At 39.7% G+C, this 22,003-nt stretch overlaps 1 protein-coding gene across 2 annotated transcripts in view; it reads right to left on the bottom strand.

Moving 5' to 3' along the window:
* Syt4 (Synaptotagmin 4) overlaps positions 1–22,003 on the bottom strand; it is an 83,720-nt gene that overhangs the window by 12,026 nt on the left and 49,691 nt on the right. For both annotated transcript variants that reach the window (XM_089255788.1, XM_089255789.1), the window contains exons 2-3: positions 13,570–14,477; positions 5,338–5,461 (exon numbers count right to left, since the gene is read on the bottom strand). In XM_089255788.1, coding sequence (XP_089111914.1) covers positions 5,338–5,461; positions 13,570–14,477 — 1,032 coding nt within the window. The remainder of the gene's footprint in view (positions 1–5,337; positions 5,462–13,569; positions 14,478–22,003) is intronic.

Consider the following 22,003-nt stretch of genomic DNA (forward strand, 5'->3'; position numbering starts at 1 on the left):
TTTGATGCTGCACACCGGATTTTAACTTACAACCAATATATCACTTTAAGAGTTATAACAAATAGATTTGTGTTTTTATTTGATAAGTAGCTGCAGGAGATGAGTATAAATGAGAGTCACTGTGGCGGTCAAGTGGTCATAGTAACGGACGGACTCGCATCTCAAGGACCCGTGTTCGACCCCACCGTCACCACAGTGATGGTCGGCTGGAGTTGGGTTTCTGTAGTTCCTAACTTTGAGGCACGAATGCGAGGCAATCTCCACGTTAAAAAGTCTCGCTACAGAGAGCAACAGGCGTACAACACCACAATTCTTCAATCATTACATTTCACTCATAGTTAGAAAATTCGAGAACACACACTATAACAAACATTACACAGAAACAAATCACGTTTGTTTCTGTGTAACACACACACATACACGCACATCCCAACATCTACCAATTTGTTAGAAGTTCCGCAAAGGAATATGGCCGAGGTGCATGTTTGGTTTAGTGGTAGTAGTATAAATGAGACCCTGCATATAATAAATGTTACTTTCCGAAGGTTAGGAAATTTCCCCTCTACTGTGTATCTTGTTTTCGCGGTTCGCAAATTCTTTATTTCCATTGTTCATTTATGCCGATGATATCCATGAAATTTTTCACTTTACTTCTTTGGTCCGCAAGTACTAAAAGATTTAAGAACACTCTTCTATATACTGAGATATATATATAGGCAGCTTTTCTTCTCGGCCCGAGATACTAAGGAAACAGATATTTTCAAGTCTGGATATTATGCCGAGGTGAGCTCGGAAAGAAAATTCATCCGGTCTCCACAGAGGTTCGAACCCAGGCCCTCTTGCAAACCGGACAAGTATGCCACCACCTACACCACTGGAAACACTACCCTGCCTTCCTGCCTACTCTTCTACAGTATAATGTCTACTCAATCATATTCCAGCAAAAAAAAAAAAGAAAGTTGTAACTGCATTATTTTTCTAAGAGCTGTGTTATTTTATGAACAGTCATGTATAACAGTGGTTCCAAATGGGGTTCCTGGACCCTCAGGGATCCAACAGTGTCAGTTTAACGTATGACCCGAACGCCTCAAGAGAAGAGGAGGGCTTCACAAAAATGAGATCTGGTTGACATTTTCGAGGGTAAGCATGTAAATTTGTCTGGTATGGCCTAAGAAAAATCACTTGACCTGACGGCTCTCATGATGTTCTTAAGACGGCCTTGAGGTCCACGGCCCAATTATAAAATTATGAAACAATAAATTAATGCTGAGGTCATAAATAAATCGCTTTAAAAGAAAAGTTTTACTAAATTTACGTGAAAAAGCACCGCTGCAACGTTGGTAGCCTGTAGTGTCGCAGCCGTGGTTGGGAACGGACGTGTTTTTATCGCGCTCTGCTCACCGACCAATAGTAGCAGTTTCATCCGAAACCGTTGCCGGGGGATTACCGAAGGATTATCCGTCACATCAGTGCGCCATTTTGTGTCTTTCTTTGTGTTTTTCTTCGTTCTCGTGAGTTTTACTTAGCGTATTGTTTATTTTTGGGTCATATTCTACGGTGTTTTTCTTTTTTTTCTAGCACACGTTGGCTTGCGAGATAATTGGTTTTTTTTATTATATTGCTTTCATTTCTTTTTTAATTTTCGTTGTGTATTTTTGATCGACTTAAATTTTTTTTCTCGTTCGCATTTCATTTTCATTGTATTTTCTCGCTTCTTTGGTATAAATTCGTGATTTTTTGGACGTTAGTGTTAGCAAACAGTGTATACTTTTTCCCGGGTACTCTCCATAACTTTGTTTTTCCTTCCACTTGGGCCTATTATTGTAGTGTTAGTGATATGAGATAGTTAGCTAATTCTAATAAATATAAATTGTACTTTGTAGCTTAATACTTTTTTTAAAAAGGTTTTTTTTCTTTATATGCATATATATTTTCTTTTTCGTGATTTAGTGTTGAGCATTCTATTTTACGTAATTTTTTCGTACAATCTCTTACGTATATTTCGCATAGTAATGTATTTTACATTATTTTAATTTCCAATTAACGTTTCTCATTTTTCTATTTTTAATTATTATTATTATCTAGCTCTAGCAATAGTGTTAGTATGCCTCGACCTCGACTAGTGTTGTGTAGAGCTTGCGACGGGAGATTTCCCTGGTCTAGGGGTATAGTAGCTGATAGTTTCAATTGTAAAGGGTGCTTGGATAGGACAAGGCTGGAACTCGAGTTCGAAGCTTTACGGGAAAAAGTTAGGGTGCTAGAGGGCCCAGTTATAACGGAGCCTCTGGTCGTCGAGCCACCTGTTGATGAAGAAGCAATCTCCACGAACAACGACAGTTTAGAGGGTGAATGGGTGGTCGTGGATGAGGTAGAGGGGGATAGTGATAGGGGTTTAATCATCGGCGATTCTATGGTTAGGGAACTTGGGAATCGAGTGTGTAGGGATTTTCGGGGTTTCGAGCGCTGTTGTCTTCCTGGGGGGGGGGAAGATTGGCAACGTTCGAGACGATTTTCATCACCGAAAGTTGCCCTTGCGGGTGATACTGTGGGTAGGAGCGAATATCAGTGAGTCTCTGTCAGAGTACCGGGATTTACTATTATCCGCTACGGAGGGGGGTTCAGATGTGGCAGTGATTCCAGTGCTGCCAAGGGGTAGTAGGGGGTATAGGAGTAGTATCCACCAATTCAATATAGGCCTGAAGGACATTTGCTCCTCACTTGGGGTCACGGTCTTGGAGCTTCCCGCATTTACCGATAGGTGGCTTCGTTCGGATGGGATCCATCTAAATAAGAAGGGGGGGGGGTCTGGGAGGGTTACGATAGTCTTAGGTCAGGTTTTTTACTCCCAGACCACGTAGTAGGGAATGCGGATTAGTTCATGATAATCACAACAGTACTGACGGGGAATTACCCACCTCTGACTTGAATGGCTTCTCGATTGACACTAAATCACCGGGCAAATTAAAATGTGTGCTAATAAATGCCAGGAGCTTGGGTAATAAGAAAGATTTTTTAGAAACTATGATAGTTGTGGAGGGCCTGGATCTTATAGCCATTACAGAATCTTGGGCAAACGATGGGGATGAATCTTTCTTACACATCTCAGGATACGATACTTTTTTGAGAAATAGATCTGATAGGAAAGGGGGTGGAGTGTTGATATACATGAAATCCTGTTTGAAGGCTAGAGAGTGTAACGTGCAGAGAAGTGATATTGAAACCATATTGGTTGAACTTGAGAACAAAAGACGTCAAACTTATTGTTGGGGTTTGTTACAATCCACAGAATAGGGATCCAAACTACATCGCCAAATTGCATGATGAAATTTCCTACATGTGTAAGCGTAAGAGGGTTCTCATACTAGGGGATTTCAATTACCCAGGTATTGATTGGGAGAACCTTTCGTCTAGAGATCAGTATGAAAGAGACTTTCTTAAGTTGGTGCTCGAAAATTTTTTATATCAGCATGTATCAGAAGCCACTAGGGGTACTGCTATTTTGGATTTAGTTCTTACTAGTTCTGAGGATCTAGTTGAACATGTTTCGGTGGGGGAAGAGTTTTCTTCCAGTGATCATCGTATCGTCAGATTTCACTGTAACTTTTCCTCGGGTAAGGTTGATAACAAAAGAATGGTTCCTTGTTTTCGGCGAACCAACTTTGATGTTTTGAGAGGAAGGTTAGCGGATGTTTTCGAAGACCGGTTGAAGTCAGTAGGGGTTGTAAGTCAATGGGAAGAATTTAGTACGAAGCTGTCCTCTGTTTTGCACGACGTCATACCATTTGTTCGTAAAAAGTGTGTTTGTACATCGCATCCTCTATGGTTCACGGATAGCGTGCGTAACCTCTATCTTGAAAAGAAAAGAGCATTCAGAGAGTATAAAAGTGGGCGAAGTGACCTATCATTGTTTACTGATAAAAGAAGAGTGTTGAAGAAAGTGATAAGGGATAGTAAAAAGGAAGTTGAATCTAGGTTGGCAGATAACATTGGCTCCGACCCAAAATCATTTTTTCGATACGTCAATAATGGATGTAAGGGGACAGTTGGCCCCCTCTCGATAGGAGGTTCTAGGTTAGAGAGCAATGTAGGCATGTGTAGTGTTTTCAATGACTTTTTCGCGTCAGGTTTTAATGGAGATAATGATATTCGATATACGGGTGTTGCATGGAGTAATAAAACCCTCAACGATATTCAAGTAGAAGACGTGCGGGTCCTAAATCTTCTAAGAAATGTATGTGTAAGCAAAGCACCAGGACGAGATGATATCTATCCCAGGGTCCTCAGGAAAGAATTGTTGCTAAAGAATAGTTGGGGCCAGTCACACAGATATACAGGAGTAGTGTTGCTGAGGGTATCGTCCCAAGGGATTGGAAACTTGCTAATGTTGTTTCGATATTTAAGAAGGGTAGTAGAGAAGCGGTGTCCAATTATCGTCCAATGAGTTTGACGAGTTCCCTCTCGAAAAGTTTGGAAATTATCATCAAAAGGCAGTTTGTGAAGTGGATAGACGAGAATAATGTATTGTCGGATAATCAGCATGGGTTCAGGAAGGGGAAGTCATATGTAACTAACCTCCTTTGCTTCTGTGATCACGTGACGAAGGCTTTGGGTAAGAGCAAAAATGTAGACGTTGTTTACCTTGATTTCCAGAAGGCATTCGATCGTGTCCAACATGGTAAACTCTGGAAGCGTTTACACGAGATTGGAATTGGGGGCAACTTGCTGAATTGGATAGAATCGGGGTTAAGAGATAGGTCGCTATATATTTTTGCTATATATTTTTTGGAAATTTATGACATCCATATTTTCATGGGCATCTTTTTCTCAGCCACCTCGTTGGGCATTTTGCCTGTTGTGGTGTTGTATTTGTATTTATTTGTATTAGTAATAATATTGTTATGATTTCATAACAATTGTGGCGAACATCTCTCCATAGGAGTATGAAACGTTGTTTTAGCTCTTTTGGTCCTGCAGGTGGCATTTCTGTCGCATCATATTCCCTAGTTACGGAATAGAACATTCTCGCTGATAGATGGCAGTAGTTTCTGCAATTATAAATGAGGGGTCCATAGCAGACACCAAGATTTACGAGGGTCTACGACCAGTGCTGTCTTAACACATGGGCCAACCCCTACACGGTCCGGGGCCCTCAAGAGAAGAGGGGCCTCACTAAAACGAAAAAAAGGTTAAATTTTTCGAGAATAGGCCAGAAAAATAAGTTGTCCCGGGGGGCCCATGATGCTCTTAAGAGGGCACTGTCCACGACTATAAGTATTTTTGGTGATTTTATACACCGCTAGTGTATAAATCAATCGTTTAAAGTGTATTCAAACTTACCACAGAGTCCAGTAATGTCCATTTTAGGTAGATTTCGGGCCTTCAGGATGACCACCGTAAGCCGATTCGCTGCCGGTTGATAACATAATGAAACGAGCAGCTCTCCTCGTCCCTGGTATCGGATCTGAGAAGGAAAAGATAAGACAATTCTGAACTCACAGGGTGAATATGGCTCATACATACTTATACAAGTCAAAATCGGTTATAACGACATAGAATATTAAAGGAAATTTTTTCGTTATAACCGGGTGTCGTTACATCTGAAGAAGACATTTTTTTTGGCGCAAAATATAATCGATTTAATACTGCGCAGTTTATATTTCTTAGGGTTATTTTATTTGACTAGGGTGACCAATTTGATCGAAAAGAATACGGGAAATCAGTATAAGTAATATGGGACATCGCCAATTCCCTTTTTGAGTCCTTTTTCCATGAAAAATATAATCGGTGGCAATCAAATACTGCTTTAATTTCTTTATAATTCGGGAGACCATGTTTGATAGAGAAAAATACGGAAAATTGGGATAATAAATACGGGACTGCCGATTCTAACCAAACATGTAGCCAAATGTTGACGAAATTGCCAACTATTGGTTGTAATTTATAATAGAGCCCAGACTATATGCACTAAACAAGTGACAAAATATGCTCTAAAAATATGCAAATATGCACTTAAAAATGCAAAAATAAGCACTTAAAAATGCAAAAATAAGCACTTAAAAATGCAAAAATAAGCACTTAAAAATGCAAAAATAAGCACTTAAAAATGCAAAAATATGCACTTAAAAATGCAAAAACAAGCACTTAAAAATGCAAAAACAAGCACTTAAAATAGAAAATGTGCACTCAAAATACAAAATGTGAGAATACAAAATGTGCACTTAAAATACAAAATGTGTGCTTAAAATACAAAATGTGCACTTAAAATGCCAAAATATGCATTAAATACTCCAGAATATGTATGCACCAGAAATCTTGAAAAAGTCAAAAATTCCGAAGTATGTACAAAAAATGAGAAAATATGCATTAAAAAATTACCATGCAAAAAAAGCAGATGTGTTTTTAAAATTCATCTCTTCTATTTCTCAGTGCATATGTATTCATTTAGAAAAAAATATTCCCTCATATATATTTATATATACACCGCATAAGCAACTCTAAATATTTTTTATTCAGGCATTTTTTAATTTTTAGTTTGTTGAAGCTGCTCAATAACGGAAATACCAGTAACAAAAAATTTCGACACTATTTCTAAAAACACTTAGACATATCTCTAGAAATAGTCTTACAATAAAACGGTTAATATTCGTAAAATACTTTATAAATATGTATTAATTCACTAAATTTCACCTGCGGGGAAAAAAAACCGACGTTATGAAAATACAGGGTGATTATAAATAAACTATCCCGACATATGGGCCCCTAACTATCATACCATTCACAGAAACTGAATGAAATTTTGGCATAAGGTATTTTGATGTATGCGCTCAAGAATGATATGGAAAACAACAGTGTCACTCTAACAGTTACGGTTACAGTGAGAAAATTTCGAAAATATCAAACGGCAACACCAAGTTTTTTGTATTGGAATGTGATCTCCATTGTGAAAAACCCTAAATAGCGTTCGAACGGCAGCTGTAGCATGAAAATGACCGGCGGTAGATAGGCTAAAAGTGAGGACAACCAATAAGGACAGAGAAGCAGCATAAAATAAAGCATTTGATTGTGTTTCACAAATTTTCCACATGACCTTGTGGAGGACTAATCACGCTGGGATCTCAGCCGAATGAAACGGTGTGACGAATGAAACGAACATTAATGCTCTGGTGCACGGCAAAGTCCTTTTTACTTTTTCCTTGCCTAGCTCTGGGGATTTTCGTTGCCATTCCAACGCTATTTAGTGGTTTTCAGTATGGAGATCGCATTCCAATACAAAAAACTTGGTGTTGCCATTTGATATTTTCGAAATTTTCTCACTGTAACCGTAACTGTTAGAGTGACACTGTTGTTTTCCATATCATTCTTGAGCGCATACTTCAAAATACCTTATGCCAAAATTTCATTCAGTTTCTGTGAATGGTATGATAGTTAGGGGCCCATATGTCGGGATAGTTTTTTTATAATCACCCCGTATTATGAACAATATTACTTGTATGAACAATTTATGTAAACAATATTTATTTGAAGAATTATATAAAAAATTGAGTGCGCTTAAATAAACCTTCAAAAATATGCACTTATACTGAAAATTCTTTAATTTTATGCATTTACATGCATTAATGCTAAAAAAGGCCAAAATATGCTAAAGCAGATGCACATATGTATTTGCATATAATCCGGGCTCTATTTATAAATAACCCCTGGCGAGAAATGAAATGTTACAGCAAGCGAGTTAAAATGTATTTCATGTAAAAAATGGGAACTTGACGAACGTGTGAGATGAATAAAGTTGAACCCCGATATAACAAGCTTCAATTTAATGAATTCCTCGATTTAATGATTTTTTTAGAAGTTTATTAAAGTATATTTGTATTATTTTTTGCCTCGATATAACGATTTTTCTCGATTTATCGAATAAAAATGTTGGTTATAACTGATACGTTAAATCGGGGTTAGACCGCGTAAAAATAAGAAATTCGTCGTATCTGTGAGCGCCATAAAGTTTCAGTGTTCACAAGACCATGCTCTCTCATGTCTTCTATGGTCAAGTGACCTAAGGTTTCGGGCAGCATATTTCGCACATGCACGCGATTACACGATTTTTTTCGTAATTTTTTCCACACAGCCAATCACGTTGCTTCAGCTTCTACGATAATTTGCGTAACTCTACGATATCTTCATTTTCGTATCTGATCACGGAACAGTGGTGCGTGCAAACAAGGTAGACATTTCCACTGATGTTTCGCGAGGCATTTCAAATGTGCAATAGCGCTAATTTCAATGTTTATATAAAAATAATTTTATTTTTTTAACCAACAAATTTATGCATTGAAAGCAAACTTAAATATTCAAACAGTTAAAGGCGGATAACGACTTCAAATTTCTGAAAATTTGATAGAAAATCCTTCTCCAATTTATCAATGCATTTTTCGATAGTAAATCGACTAAAAATTAACCGATAAATTATATTATGAAAAAATACATCGTGCATGTTAATAATCGCAAACAACTATGGAATATTTGAACATCTATTCAAATATCAGAACTTCAGAAGAGTAAAGATATGCTAAAAGGAATTACATTTTTATATAGAGCATTATTATTGGTCTTGATAATTTTTTCTACATATTTTTTGTAGCACATTTTCTTTGCTGAATATAATTGCTACATCGTTATTTTCGCAGTAAAATTTAAGTATGATGCAGGGCTGTCTTAAGAACATCATGGGTCCCTGGACGATGTGATCTCTCTGAGGCCCTCTACCTGGCTAGAAATCACTCTTTCTGCTTACGAATTTGCGTGCTTATATATTTAATTATGTTACGTAAGTAAAGCTGTGTATTTAGTAATATCACGCCATATATTTTTTTCCGTGTGGCACATAAAAAAAAAACCCCGGTTACTAATTTTAATCGGAAATTATAACAGTTGTGTTCCTTATACGATAGGTGGCAGCAGATTTTCCTGTTCAATGATGTTTCTTTCCTACATGTTATATATAACACTATACTCCGCAGTGTTATCGATGAAAAATTTTGAAGAGTAATTTCTCACTGTTTAATAAACTTTAAAGGGTAATTTTGTATAAAGAGAGAAATTACTCTATTAAAAGGGAAATTTAAAATTTCAAGGAATTTTTTTCATGCTTCAATGAAATTTGGATGAGTGAAATCGAATTTTGATGCGTAAATCACGCATCTAGATGACATATTGGTGCACACTGCTGTACTGTATGGTTATTTTCTAGATGGCATATTTTTGCTGATAAAAAATTCTATTTTTACCCGTTTATCGGTTATGAGCATAAGTAACTGAGAAAGGCACCATTTTTTCATTGCGTTTAAAAAATCTGAACGTTTTAGAGAACGAAAAATGACTGAGAAAATGCTCTGTGTACACATAATGTTTTGCTGAACAAAAAGAAAAAAAATTAGTTATATATTGTGCATAGCGTCCCACAATCGACTGACGGTTTTCAAAATGTTAATAGCAAGAAAACGGTGACAGATATTAAAGGCATTCTTGCGGAACATAAATGTGCGAAGCATGACCCGGGGCTGATAGGGCTCTAGTCCTGGGGCCCGGGACGGTTATCGTCATTTTTTTACTTTTTCACGCTATGAATTAACAACAGAAGGGGGCCCGTTAAAAGTCTGACCGAGGGGCCCCGCTACAGGATGTGAGGGCCATGGTGCGAAGTCAGGAATTTTAGCTACGACATTTATGTTGCCAGTTGTTGCATAGTTATTAAAATAAACTAAAAATTACTTTTGATATTGACAACCTGTGTCAAAAACCCAATTAGATAGTTGCTGCCTTGTCTCTCTTGATGCCAACAAAAAAAACTTCCACGTTTCCAAGTGCAATAGTTGCAGAGATATCTCAATTCAAAAATCGGAGAAAAGTTAGGAAAGAAGCGTCGTCGATTAGTTTTGTTGTCCTTTCCCAACTTTCCCACGATTTTTGAATTCAAATATCTCAGCAAATATTCCATTTAGAAACGTGAGAATTTTTTTCTGTTGGCATCAGGAGAGACTGGGAAAAAACTTTCTCATTGAGCTTTTGGGTACAAGGTGTCCATATAAAAAGGCATTTTTTTTATTTTAATAACTATTCAACCACTTGGAACATGAATGACGAAGCTGGAATCAATGACTTCGTACATTTATATTCCGCAAAAGTTAATATCTGTCACCATTTTCTTACTATCTATTTTGAAAACCGACACTCTGCACATGAGCGGAGATACGGGAGGGGGCGTGGGGCGTGGGGGGCATTGCCCCTCCAGCGTCAAAGGTGGAGTCGACTGATCTAATGTATATATGAATTGACATCATCATCATATATATGAATTGACATCATCATCATATATATGAATTGACATCATCATCATATATATGAATTGACATCATCATCATATATATGAATTGACATCATCATCATCATCGTGTCCTCCCCAGCAATAATGACCGTGCCCCCCCCCCAGACTTCCAAGTCTGTCCCCGCCTATGACTCCGCATAAGGTAGTACGTTATTTTGCGCAGAGAAGCAACAGGTCTGTGTAGATGAAATAACAGAATGCGCACCGTCTGGGGGAGGGGGTAATAAAAAAATACCTGGTACCAGTAGAAAGCAAAAAATTCCAACGATATTTGCCACAAATATGCCAAATTGAACGCGATACAGCTGTTTTGAGACTTCTATAGCCCCTTCGTCAGTGGAAAAATAAAATGAAATGATCTGTTATAGCGCAGGTGACTCGCTTAAATGAAAATTCCGAGTACATGTGCTCTCATTTAAGAGAGTCACATGCACTATGACAGGTCATTTCATTTCATTTTTCTACTAACGAAGGGACTATAATAGCCTCGAAACAGCTGTGTGGCGTTGAATTTGGTATATTTTTTAGCAAACATCTTTGGATTGTTTTGCTTTCTACATTTTACTGAAAAGGCGATTCCATTTTAACCTGGTATCAGTGTTCGCCAATACACGCATCAAAATTCAGTTTTACTCCTCCAAATTTCGTTGAGGAGTGAAAATACTTCATAATTTCAGGTAGTAGTAGTAGTTATTTCTCACTGATTAAAAAATACCAGTTAAAATTTTGGACAGGAGTGAAATTACTCTTCAGGATTACATTTTTAGATAACACCGATTACCACCAATTCTTTCAATCTCATTTGATTTTGTAGTTTGTGATTTCGCTTTGGTGTGGAAGAGTATTTCTTTAGCAAATATATTGAATTGCGACTTTACACTGGTTGCCCGTAATTTGAGAAATTTTGCATGTTAAGACCCGTTTACACGAGTTGAGTGATTCAATAGGCAACTAAATTTTAAGTCGTCAAGTGCTTTAAAATCTGTCGGAACAAAGTAGTGAATGTTCATTGGATAATATGACGCCACGCCCACTGTATGATACTCTTTTGTCGCATAGTGCCTACTTGATCAAAAGAATAGAGCACGTACATCTTCATACGTACTGGGACCAGCGGTTATTGCTCATAGGCGGAAATTGACTTGGAAGTCTGGGGGGGGGCAAGGTCATTCTTGCTGGGGGGGGGCACGATGATGATGATGTCAGTTCGTATATACATATATACATTAGATCAGTCGACTCCACCTTTGCCGTTGTGGGGGGGGGACACGTTCCCCCGTATCTCCGCCCATGTTATTGCTCTCTAGGTCACTCCCTTGGTCACTAACATGCTTGTAAACACTCTAGGTTGCTAACGGACGTGGTATCTCGCTCTGTAGGTTATTCTTTTGGTCATTCACACGCTTGCCCACGTTCTTCGGGTCTTGTGTGTGTGGTCACTCTTTTGTTTGCCCACCAAACTGGTGCCTCATTCTGTATGCCACTCTTTTGTTGCTGACTGACCTGGTCTCTTGCCCTGTATGTCACTAACATGCTTGTGACCAATCCGTGTTGATATCCTTTCCAAAAAAACTGATTATAGTTTAAACCCTGTCGTTGAATACCACCCTCAGTGACGTAGTTCTTGCTCTCTGGGCTACTCACATGCTTCCAAACACTATAGATCACTCTTCTGGTCATTAGTGCGTCTGGTTTCTTTCCCACTAGGTGATTGACATGCTTGCAAACTGTCCAGGTCTGTCATTTGGTCTCGCGCTGATCTAGTCTCTCACTTTCTAGGCAGAGGCGTATTTATAGAGGCGTAGCGCCCGTGAGCGCTACACAAATTTTGTCCCTTTTCACCCATTCTATTAACTTTCTCGACCACTCATTCTTCAAATTCACCGCCTCTTCTGATTTGCTGGTCTGGGCAACAGCCAATGCCATCTACAGCAGGCCTCCACGCGAAGCAGCTCGTGACGTCATTGAAGAATGTCATTTCACCTATATAGCTATTGGATGTACTACAAAAAAGGCGTACGCGTACCTGCTATATCCAATGGCTATAGGTGAGATGATTTTCTTCAGTGATGTTACGAGCTTCACGCGGAGGCCTTCTGCTGTAGATGGTGTTGCTATATCCCGCTAACGGCCCCCTCCCGTAATCACGCTTCGACCCAGAGGTACTCATGGCGCTGTTAAGACGGCCCTGTATTCTGTAGCGGGGAGGAATTTATGGAAAATTCACCGACAACAGTTCGTCAAGTGAGTGAATGGCCGAGTGACTGAGCAAGTGTGTGATCGTGTGAGCTAGTACGTGACCGAATGAGCTAGCGAATAAGCTAGTGAGTGATTAAATGATTGACTAAGTGAGTGAGCAAGTGACTAACGAGTGAGTGAAGCCATGAATGACCGAGAGAGTGGCTGTATGACTGATCAAGTGAGTTAGTGACTGTATGATGATCAAGAAAGTGGATGAGTGACCGAGAGAGAGAGTAGTAACTGTATGAGTGACCGAGAGAAAGTAGTAACTGTATGAGTGACCGAGAGAGAGTAGTAACTGTATGAGTGACCGAAAAAGAATAGTAACTGTATGAGTGACCGAGAGAGAGTAGTAACTATATGCGTGACCGAGAGAGAGTAGTACCTGTATGAGTGGTAGAGTGAGGAGGTGAATTACCAAGTGAGTGAGTGATCGTGTGATTTAGTGAGTGACCATATGAGCAATTGAATGAGTAGGTGAGTTAACAAGTTAATGAGCGATTGAATGAGTGACAAACTGAATGGGTGAGTGAGCGATTGAGTGACCATTATGAGTGAACTGGTGAATGCACGAGTGAGGCTATTGAGAGAGTCGGTGACGGAATGAGTGCACGATTGAGCGAGTCAAATACTGTATGAGTGGGTGAGTGACAGAATTAGTGAGTAGCCGTGCGAGTAACAGAGTGAGTAAGCGATTGCGCAAGTGTCTGCATAAATGACTCGCTCGCTCACCTACTCACTCACTCCCTGACTCACTTCATCAATCATTCACCTGCTCACCACTCACTATGTCAATGAATTGTTTGTTTTTTTGAAATTTTTCTTGTGGTGCATTGTCACGTCGGTGGTCTGCGTGGCGGTGAACTTTCCGCACACGCGTTCTGTGGGACGGACATCGATTAATGCGGATTAATTTTTCGTTTAGTAAGGTCACCTTAAGCATGGCTCACCTTTAGATTCCTAGGTGTGATCTCCTTGGTGAGCGAGAGCTGTTTCTCCAGGCTCTCGTACTCGACGCCCGACAGCGAGCAGATGACCTCGCCGATGACGTCATCCCTGGAGTACCTGTCGAAGCTCAGTACGACGAAGTGTAACGTCGTGGCCCTCAGCTGGTTCGGGTTTATCCCGTAGAAAGTGAAATCCTCGTCGTAGACCGGGTTCAGGGTCTTGCGCAGGACTCTCGTCTTGACCTTGTGCTGCTTCTCCGGCAGGAGCTGCAGCTTGACGTAGGGATCAGACGTTCCCACATTGGTGTCCTTAGCCGGTAGGTCGTAGCATCGTATTATGGTGACCTGCAGGGCATGCTTCTCGGTGTCGTACTTGAGTTTGAAGTGCAGCTTTCCCAACTTGTTGGCCTTCTCGTCCGAGACTTCCTTCTCCTTTGTCTCCGTCTCGTACTTAAACTTCTCTTTGTCTTGACACCTGTCTTTCTCGTTCTCTATGCTGACTTTGGATATTGTCGACTGGTGTCTGTTGTTGGTGTCCCCGTTGATGTTGTTGTTGTTGTGGTGGTTCTTGCCGGTCACGGTGTTGTTGTCCTCGTTGCCCGACAGCCCGCCTTTCTTCTCGACGTCCGTCGATCCTGGCGGTGTCTTCTGGCCCGGCGGGTGCTTCTGCTGAGTCGGGCTGGGACTCTTCTTGAGTATCGGACCTGCCGGTCCGCTGCTGGGACTCTTGACAGCTGAGGGTTTCCTCAAGACCAGGGGTTTTTCCGGGTGGTTCTTCTTGAAGCTTGACGATAGCTTTCGGTTGCCGTTCGTCGACGACCTGCGCCGGTAGCAGAAACAGGTCACGGCTGCTATCGAAACGAAGAAGAAAGCTGTCCCGATGCATATCCCCACCAGAGCCGGAGTCGTCACTGGAAGAAAAAAATATATATATAAATGGTGACTCTGAGTGTGAAAAAATGATGAAATTCAAATCACAATTCAACATAAACAAACAACATAACGCAAGGGTTCCCAACATTTCGAAAAATGCGGGCCACTTCATTGGTGTCGCGGGTCGCTTGAGTACTCTAGAACCATGTGCTGTGGGTCACCAAAGTGATCTGTAAATTTACCACGGGCCAATTATGTGATCTGGAAATTTGCCACGAGTCATTTCAGTTATCTAGAAATGGGGTGCAGGCTCCCCTTGATTGATATGGAATTGTGGCACAGGTCTTGCAAGTAATCCGCAAATATGCCACACGATGTCACTTAAGTTATCTGAGAATGTGCCGCGGGTTACTTAGGAGATCAGGGAATGTGCCGCGGGTCAGTCACGTGATTCACCCCAGTCCCATCCCCTAGGACATGCATATTACATGCAGAGTTGACACCGCTATCCCGCTCAGCACAAACTCCAGCAGGGTGAGATTGGGAATGAATACCCGAATCGAGTGATCGAGTGCCGGCGGAGCCAAGTTTGAAGGGGGGGGGGGGGAAAGAGGGTTCCCCCTCTTAATTTATCTCCGTTGATTATGCTTTGAAGTGGTTCTTTTATATGGGAAAATTGTGGCGACAGCGTCCACCACTGGATGGCGCTGTCCACGTAATAGGGAAAAAAACGCGCCTGCGCGATGTTGGAACTGAACTGGGGTTTGGCCGCTCAAACGAGACAGTCACGCGGTACTCTCGTTCTTGTAGGTTCGACGAACCAAAGTGCATAAACAGAACCTGCTGAAGTAGAGGCATTAATAACTTGTCTTAATCTCAGGAAATGAGAACCAGGTGCGACGGTAGCGTCCGATTTGCGTGGTGGTAAGATGCTCGTCTGCCACTGAAGGTTGCCGTCACGGTCCCAGATTCAAACCCGAGGGAGGAGGATATAGATAAGATGTTTTCCCTAACGAGCTTGAGGCAACCACACAGTGCCTTCATTTCCAACCCATCTGTAATGTCAGTAAATTACATTATAGCGATATGGCCAGAGTTGGTGTTTGGTGTAGTAGGTGGGACGGGAGAGAGATAAACGGCTTTTCCTCAGCCCAAGATATCAACGAAACACATATTCTCTGGATATTATGCCGAGGTGAACTCGGACAGAAAAGACAATAAAAAGGGATAAGTAATGCAGGGTGATGTCTCCAGTGGTGTAGATGGTGGCATGCTTTCTCGGAATGCAAGAGGGCCTAGGTTCGAGTCCCGGTGGAGAAAGGATGACTTTCTTTCCGAGTTTACCTGATCATAATATCCAGAAAATATATGTTATCTTGGACTGAGAAAAAAGCCGTTTATCTCTCTCTCTACAATTACTGTTTTCACTGTTGTCTGGCGATCCAAAGTGGTCCGAATTTCTTAAAATATGTACCACTTTTTCGTCAAGATGCAAAATAGAGAACAATAACATCCGTAAGAAGAATTTCTTTTTTTTAAAAGATCTCCGAGTTTCAAATTTTTTAGGGATACGTAGCACTTGATTCCGCGGAACCCCCAAAAAAAGCTCTCATGGAACCCCAGGGTTCCGCGGAACACCGGTTGGAAATCTATGATCTAGAGCAGCGTTTCTCAACCTTTCTGGACGAAAAAAACCAGTAAAATGTCACAAACAATTCGACGGACCACGTGTGTCCCGTATTACGGGATATTCCCGTATTTTTAGTTGTTTTCAATTTTTTTATATATTTGTCCCGTTTTTTCAACGATGTTCGTTTGAATTTGCAATGTTTATTAAAATCTTAAGTGAACAGCGTTTTCATTATTTATTGGGTAATTATGACTATATACAAATATTCTCTCTGTCAGTTTCAACGTTTTTTTCGTAAATTTTTCAGCGATTTTAACTACTATTGGGGATATTGCCGACTCATGGCGACTTTTTTGAGGACAATTGGCAACGTCCAGTATTTTATCGTATTTAAGATCCCGATGCGCCTTATTTTTTCTCCATGAAATATGGTCATCCTGTCGTTTGAATGTTTTTTTTCACCGAATACATTTCCATTTTAGCAGTAATTAGCAAATTTGTCGTAAATGAATTTTTTGGCGTAATATCCCGTATTTAGGATCGTAATTTACAGCATTTCCCTTGAATGATGTATGGTGAACCTAAGTATGAATATGTATAGAATTTTCATTTGAACCCACTGGATACTATTAAATCAAACGTGCACTTCGTCCACATTCCACTGAGGAACTTCTAACGAATTAGTAGATGTCGGAATGTGCGTGTCCAATCCCATAACGTGAACCCAACATTAACATTGCTTCTGCCTAATGCTGGTTATATTTAGTAATGCCACCTGCCATTAATTTTTCTAACTATTAGTGAAGTGTAATAATTGAAGATTTTACCGTTGTAGGCCTGTTTCTCTCTGTGGCGAGACTTTTTAAAGGGGAGATCGGCTCACATTTGCGCCTCTAAGTTGGGAACCACAGAAAAACCAACTTCAGCCGAACACCACTGTGGCTTCGCTATGCGAGTCTATCACTATGACCCCTCTACCACCACAGCGGCTGAACCCATTGAATACTACGTGCTAATATCAATTACAAAATTGAATAATTTTTCATTGTTAGAATTTAATAATCGAGTATGGCTGTGGACCACCTCTGGTCCGAGGACCATAGGTTGAGAAACGTTTATCTAGTGGTAATAACTGCGCTAAATGTGGGAGTTGCCGCCTGAAACGGGAACGCCTTAAACAACACTTAACCCTATGGGCGCCCTGTATATTTATGCATGTTTATTGTACTGTAAAACCTGTCTTCAACGGAATCGCGTGCATGTGCGAAATATGCTGCCCGAAACCTTAGGTCACTTGACCATAGAAGACATGAGAGAGCATGGTCTTGTGAACACTGAAACTTTGTGGCGCTCACAGATACGACGAATTTCTTATTTTTACGCGGTCTAACCCCGATTTAACGTATCAGTTATAACCAACATTTTTATTCGATAAATCGAGAAAAATCGTTATATCGAGGCAAAAAATAATACAAATATACTTTAATAAACTTCTAAAAAAATCATTAAATCGAGGAATTCATTAAATTGAAGCTTGTTATATCGGGGTTCAACTTTATTCATCTCACATCGGACCGAGATTTTTTTTACGTTCAACACCAGTTTCCGCTTAATAGTGGATCAATTGCCATAATGTGTAAAATTATGTAACGATCTCGGAAAAGTTGAAATAAAATAAAAATAAATTAACTGAAAAATAAAGTAAATAAATAAAATAATCAATTAGAAAGCAATAATTAATTATTAAATATTTATCAAATTTCGTTATAAAGGAATTGCAGGTTTTAGCATTGTTCCTGTGGATACTTATTTGGGGAATTAGAAAAGTGTTCGCTAAAACGAGATTTTTTTTGCTATAACGGTATTCGTTAAAACGGGATTCGACTGTATATACTGTCCACTACGTACATTAACTATTCGCATCGCCACATAGTCAGTAAAAAATTTAAAACACTACTGTAAATAATTTTTTTTTCCAATGGTCAATAACAGAGTATTTTCTGTATGCAGTTCACGTTCTTCGCTGCCTGACTTTCAGTAAATAGTATTGTTTCAGAAATAATGCAAAAAATGCCAGAGTCATTATGCTATAAATCAAAATTTCTACAGTTATTTTTGAAGGTTTTGACAGGTCCTGTATAAAACTTCACCTTACATTGTCTTTTCTTCTGAAAATGACGACATTCACCTCATCTTCTTATTTGGCTTTCTCTAAAATTTTCAATAAGGGTGTCTATATTAGTCGTGTCTGGTTCAGTTTGTCCGTCGTCGTCTAGGTTTATGTAATCCTCGGCACTGCGTTCACGGAAAGCAGCTTACGTGCAATTCTGTACGGCTTACATATATCTTTTGGAAATTCAACTTTTGCACTGGCTTCTCACCTTGAAAAAGTGCTTTTCCGAAAACTTTTGTAACAATTTCTCTCTGTCTCTCTCACACACATACATATGCAAGCAGAGATTGCATAAAAAAATTTCGGTAGAGCACTTCAACATTTTGTGTGATTCCCTTGGTCGGTTTGGGAAAAATCTGTAGTGTTTATATGAAATTTTCAAATCAATTTTCAATCATACAATTTTCCTTTCCGTTTCCGCATTAGACAGGTTCCGTTGAATACAGGTTTTTTAATGTGTATTTTAGCATTAAAATCACGGGACCAAGATTTTTTTCCCGTTGAAGACAGGTTTCTGGTTAATACAGGTTCTATTAAAGACTGATTTTACTGTACTGTAAAGGAAACTGATCAAGAACTGAACAAGATTTTTTTTCATACATTTGCCTTCACTATAGGAAAACCATTGCACAAAAGCAGCTCCGCACGTACATAGATCACGATGATTACTACGGACCGCTTATGGAGTACGTTTGTCAATTGAGCAAAACACCTTCTAGCCTCCCACATAGTTTTGCAGCCTGATAACGATAACTTAAGGGAAAAAATAAGTTTGGTAAAACTTAAATTCAGAATGCGCAAAAAAAAAAAAAAAAAAAAAAAAAATATTCGACTGAAAAAAATGGATAACATTTTCGAAGTAACGATAACTATAAACGAATTTCTCCCCCCCCCCCCCCGTGTTATGATATTGGTCCGTTCCGTTCTTTGTAAAAGTGATAATGATACAGGATGATTCCATCATCCGTGATTGTTATGAGTCGCATCGACTGTAAATAGATACGTAAAAACATATAAACGTAAAGAACATACACTTTGTGACCTCAAGGCAGTTTGAAGGTCCTTCCAGCAGGCTACAGGGTGAGAATTTCGAATATTTTTCAAGCAACAGCTTATATAAATACACACGTCATATTGTATATATGTTCGTGAATTTACGATTTCAGTGTACCGTATACAGTCAAGTTACTCATTGTGAAGATCATACAGTTATACAGCGTGCATAGCAAACGGAGGTATGACATTAAAAAAAAAAATTGACTTTTTTATACAGCCCCGTGTGCCTCAAAACCCAATTATAAAGTTGATGCCCTGTCCCTTCTGATGCCAAAAAAAAAAAGAAATTCCATGTCTGTAAGTGTAATATTCCCCAAGATATTCTCGAATTCGAAAAACGGATGAAATTTGGGAAAAAACAGCGTTAGTTTCACCCGCATTTAACGCAGTTTTCTGAGAAACATGGCAACAACTTTGTAATTGGGTTCTTGAGCACAGGATGTCCGTATAAGAATTCTTTTTTTATTTTAATAACTGTACAACCCCTTGAAACATGAATGACATATCTGAGTACTATAAGTTACTTGGAAACTTTTTCTAATTGGAATTACTCCTCTAGGGTCAATGAACGGTTCACCAGTAAACACCATATCCCCTTGTTTGCTATGCTCCGTGTATAGTTAAGGTACTCATTGTGAAGATCATACAGTGGTACAATTAAATTACCTATTGTGAACATCAGTACAATGCAGCGTAAACATTACACATATATTTACAAACACGCATATTTGCACGTCTAAATTCACACACATATACATTCATTAAAACTATGCGATTTTGCTTTTTCTTGTACTTTTTTTAATATCTAATTACAATGTATTTGCCATAACCGTTTAGTAAACAATTTTTTAACAAATAGTATGAACCGATTTTCAAGGTCAAATTGGAATAAATTTTATAATCTCCCCCACCCCCATTTATTTCGTATTTAGAATGATTGTTTTAACCAAAAATTATCAACTCGGAGGAAAAAAAAGAATTATTTTTATATACAGGGTGTTTCAAAAATAATCACCCGATTTGAAATGCGTGTATTACGAAAAATATTGAGCATAGACACTTAAGATTGATTTTATATTATATGGCTAATCATATAAAGTTTTTTTACAAACCAAATTAAAGGTGCTCAATATGTCCAACTTGGGATGCACGGCATGTGTCTATACGGTAGTCAAATTTGTCCCAAACTTTTGCGAGCATGTTTGCATCCACTGCGAGTGGATTTCTGTGGACTACGTGCAAAACTGTCGGATGCGCTCCATATTTTCGTCTGACATTCGGGGACGGACAGGGGATTTCCCTCTACACAGACAACCCTTGTCTCGGAATCGTTTATACTATCGCCTAATGCTCTGAGCGGTAGGAAGTTCACCACCAGGGTATTGTCGACGAAAAGCACGATGAACAGTTGTTACGGACTCACACTTCACGAAGCTTAGAGCACAAAACGATTTCTGTTGTGCAGTTGCCATCTTGACAAACACCGAAGTTACGGCCGAAGGAAGAGCGTCAGCGCTACCTGTCGGCAACTGCGTGAAACTCGAGATTTCCCTCTTCCTACCTATACATTATACAAATACAAATACAACGCCACAACAGGCAAAATGCCCAACGAGGTGGCTGAGAATTCGATCAAAACGGATTAAAAGCTGAATAGTTATGATTTTTTTTAAAATCGGATGATTCTTTTTGAAACACCCTGTATTCCTTTTTAATCAATTGTGTTAGAACTTACGACCCCCGGGGGTAAGCTATTCCATTTGTCGCCTTCAGAACCGCCTTCAAGAGTGTGAAGGCGTTTTTCGGGCTTTTACCGTAACAGGGAATTTGTTAGCGTTAGTAAACATCCATGCCCGAACCGGGATTCAAACCCAGACCTGCACAATGAGAAGCTAGTTCCCTAACCACTCGACTGTCAGGCGGCTGTGTAACCAATCTAACCAATTAAATTCAGAAATTGTAGTTAAGAGCTAATTACAGCAATTAAAGGCGAAGAAACAAATGAAAGTCGAATCGAAACAATAAAAATTTGAAAAATTAACGATCACAGAAATTTTATTTCTCAACTAGCTTACCCGTCGCGCGTTGCTGCGATCTCAGAAGAAAGGAAATTCAAGGAAATGAAGGAAAGGAAAAAAAAAACTATGCCAGAAACCCCTTCGTGGGAATGTACTCAACAACTTCCCAAAGTTTCATGGCGATCGGATGAATGGTGTAGTAATAATACATAAAGGACAAACAGACAGACATACATACATTCGTTTTTATATACACTGAAGAGCCAAAAAAACTGGTTCATCTGCCTAATATCGTGTAGGGCCCTCGCGAGCACGCAGAAGTGCCGCAACACGACGTGGCATGGACTCGACTAATGTCTGAAGTAGTGCTGGAGGTAATTGACACCATGAATCCTGCAGGGCTGTCCATAAATCCGTAGGAGTAAGAGGGGGTGGAGATCTCTTCTGAATAGCACGTTGCAAGGCATCCCAGATATGTTCAATAATGTTCATGTCTGCGGATTTAGGTGGCCAGCGGACGTGTCTAAAGTCAGAAGAGTGTTCCTGGAGCCACTTTGTAGCGATTCTGGACGTGTGGGGTGTCGCATTGTCCTGCTGAAATTGTCCAAGTCCGTCGGAATGCACAATGGACATGAATGGGCGCAGATGATCAGACAAGATGCTTACGTACCTGTCACCGGTCAGAGT

Source organism: Pholcus phalangioides, unplaced genomic scaffold (genome assembly GCF_987345545.1).
Source record: "Pholcus phalangioides strain wild (caught in Gottingen) unplaced genomic scaffold, Ppha-v1.0 ptg000172l_1, whole genome shotgun sequence".
NCBI classification, from domain to species: Eukaryota; Metazoa; Arthropoda; class Arachnida; order Araneae; family Pholcidae; genus Pholcus; species Pholcus phalangioides.